Source organism: Mandrillus leucophaeus, unplaced genomic scaffold (assembly GCF_000951045.1).
Source record: "Mandrillus leucophaeus isolate KB7577 unplaced genomic scaffold, Mleu.le_1.0 Scaffold1, whole genome shotgun sequence".
Classification (NCBI taxonomy): Eukaryota; Metazoa; Chordata; class Mammalia; order Primates; family Cercopithecidae; genus Mandrillus; species Mandrillus leucophaeus.
This window is the reverse complement of record NW_012098097.1, coordinates 14,866,869-14,869,445: the sequence shown is the minus strand read 5'-3', so window position 1 is coordinate 14,869,445 and position 2,577 is coordinate 14,866,869. Positions and strand designations below refer to the sequence as shown.

The following is a 2,577-nucleotide window of genomic DNA, read 5'->3' as shown; positions in this document are numbered from 1 at the left end:
ATGGCAGGCACCTGTAGTCGCAATTACTCAGGAGGCTGAGGCACGAGAATCGCTTGAACTCAGGGTGCGGAAATTGCAGTGAGCTGAGATCGTGCTGCTGCACTCCAACCTGGGTGACAGAGTGAGACTCCATTTCAAAAAAAAAAGAAAAGAAAAGAAAAAAGAAGCTCCCAGCAATCACCAGACCTGCAGCAAACATCCCAGCGCGCCTGCCCAAGGGAATGGCATGGTGGGGGGAGGGGGCTCCAATGAGGGGCCATAGGGGCTGCTAAGCACGCAGGACGTCGAGAGCGAACTGGAGAGAACGGAGCCTGGGCAGGCAAAGCTGGTTCCCGGGTTCCCGGCCCCACCGCCTCAGCATTAGGGAGATGGAGCCTCTTCTGGGAGCTGGAATTGACACAGAGCAACCCAGGACCCCCCAACCCACTGCCTACCGACACATCCAGGGCCTCTGTCAGTCAAGGGGGCTATCGGTCCCCAAAAAGAAAAGTAGAAAAAAGGGACCAGGGCCAGTCCCACTGACGCTTCCACATCCGAGGGTCTCCAGACCTGCAGACCACCTCCCAGATCAGCGGCCACGGGGAGACAATCAAGAGCGAGCACGGCCTGTCCTCTGTGACCAGAGGGAAGAGGAATCCAAGTGGTTTCTCCAGCAACTCAGGCTTCGTCGTGCGTCGAGGAAGCTCTGGGAGCAGCAAATCAGCACAGGCACAGCCAGCCTGGGGTCTCCCAGGTGGGCAGAGGAGACCTCAGCACCACCCAGCTAGGTGAGGGGACTGTGGAAGCATGGACTCCGCCTCAGCCACGCCTGCAGCACCACCACGCAGGCCCTGACTTTCCAGGTTTTGCCCTGTGTCCCTTGACATAGACGTCGTAGGGGCCACCACAGAAAATTTGCTAAACAGACAAAGCGTCAATAACATAAGCTGCCAGTCAGCCAGCAGACACGCTGCTGGAGCGTCTTCCTCAGGGCCACACCACACGTGGGCCTGTATCCTTTTTCACTCATTTTAATAGCAGGAATGAATTCCCATGCCATCTAATCCCATCATCCAAGCACACAGACCCCATGTCAGCCACTCCAATTTGCCCGGAGCACCTTTAAACATGGGTTTGCCTGCTTGTCCTCACCCTAAGCTGCACGCCTCAGGGGACGGGACCCACCGCCCACTTTCAGCAGGATGTGCCCCTCAAGGCAGCTCCCAGGGTGACAAATATTTTCCCATTTGACAGGCAAAACCTGATGTCAAATCAAAAAGCGGCTAGACATAGGACAGGGTCCCAGAGCTGCCTGAGGGTCATCAGGCGACTGCCAGGCGGGGTCTCACCGAGTTCTTTGGAGCCCTGGCTCTCGCTGGCCAGCTCCCCCATCTTCACCAGGGCATCAAAGTAGCCTTTGGCTGCGTACGTCACACCTGGGAGAGAAAAAAGGGAGCAGTTATTTCCTCCATGAGGCACGGACAAGACTCTTCCCCAGCAAAAACATGGCAGTCTTCGCACGCACAGGCCAGCCCCGTCTCCTGCCCAGACAAGCTGGGAGAACATTCGGCTTGCTGTGATTTCTGGGTTGGACAGAACCCATCTCTTGTTGATATTCTTGTTTCACCCCAATCCTGAGAGCTCCCCTGACTCGTAAGAACACAGCTTACCGGTTCAGGCCCTGGGCTACTCAAGTCAAATTGCAGAGTGCTGATTCCTATCACGTGCTACCAGGCGGGGTGGGGGCGGGCGGGGAGTGCTGCACTAAGTGTATTTCGTGAGACAAAGAACCAACCCCGGGCAAGGAAACTGCAGAGCTGGGCAGTAGGAAGCCATTTCCCCACAGATCCCCAAGCCGAGCCTGGAGTGGGAGAACTATTTCCCATTGCTTCAGTCTCAGACCAGGACGCCCACCAAGCATCACTTGGTATTGCCGCCGCCTGAGGGGCCTCCCATCAACTCCCAGGCAGAGTCTGATCTAATCAGAAGTGGGCGTGAAGGGCTCGGGCTTGCTGAACTCCTCCCCAGCCACAGGCGTGGAGCAGGCTCCGGGAAGAGCCTGGGCTTCCTCCTCAGGGACTCCAGGGAGCGCCTGGCAAACTCCTCCACCTGACAAGGAGCCCCACCCTGACCTCCAGGCTGCAGAAAGGGCGAGGCAGGGCCCTGGAGAGCAGCGTAATTACAATTTCTAATCCGTTTTCTACACAACCCACTTAGGCGCCTGTAACTGGGCACTTCATCAGATTTTATTTATGTACTTTTCAATTCAGTGCGCACAATTTGTTCTGCGGCACAAGACTACGTCTGCAGAGGAATGAAGGGCTGTGCCTCGGGGGAGGTGGGCTGCCTCAAATAAAAGAAAAACGAAACCGCGGAAGTGAGACTCCAGGGCCGCTGGCTGTGGCCAAGGTGGCCGTGCTGCCTGGACAGCTGAGCTCATCCCTGCGAGGCCATCACGAAAAACAGGAGGAGGAAGTAAAGCTCTAAGTCTCCGCACTCAGCCCTGCCGCCCTCATGAGGAACCAAGCAGGAGCAGAAAGGCTCAGAAGGAACCCATGCCTTGGTGGCATCAAAGGGCTGAAGTGCCTGCTCACCCAG

The 2,577-nt window shown here is 56.8% G+C and overlaps 1 protein-coding gene across 1 annotated transcript in view; it reads right to left on the bottom strand.

Moving 5' to 3' along the window:
• Positions 1-2,577, bottom strand: part of LOC105530274 (brain-specific angiogenesis inhibitor 1-associated protein 2-like) — a 55,768-nt gene that overhangs the window by 34,149 nt on the left and 19,042 nt on the right. The window contains exon 3 of the mRNA XM_011967774.1: positions 1,329-1,415. Coding sequence (XP_011823164.1) covers positions 1,329-1,415 — 87 coding nt within the window. The remainder of the gene's footprint in view (positions 1-1,328; positions 1,416-2,577) is intronic.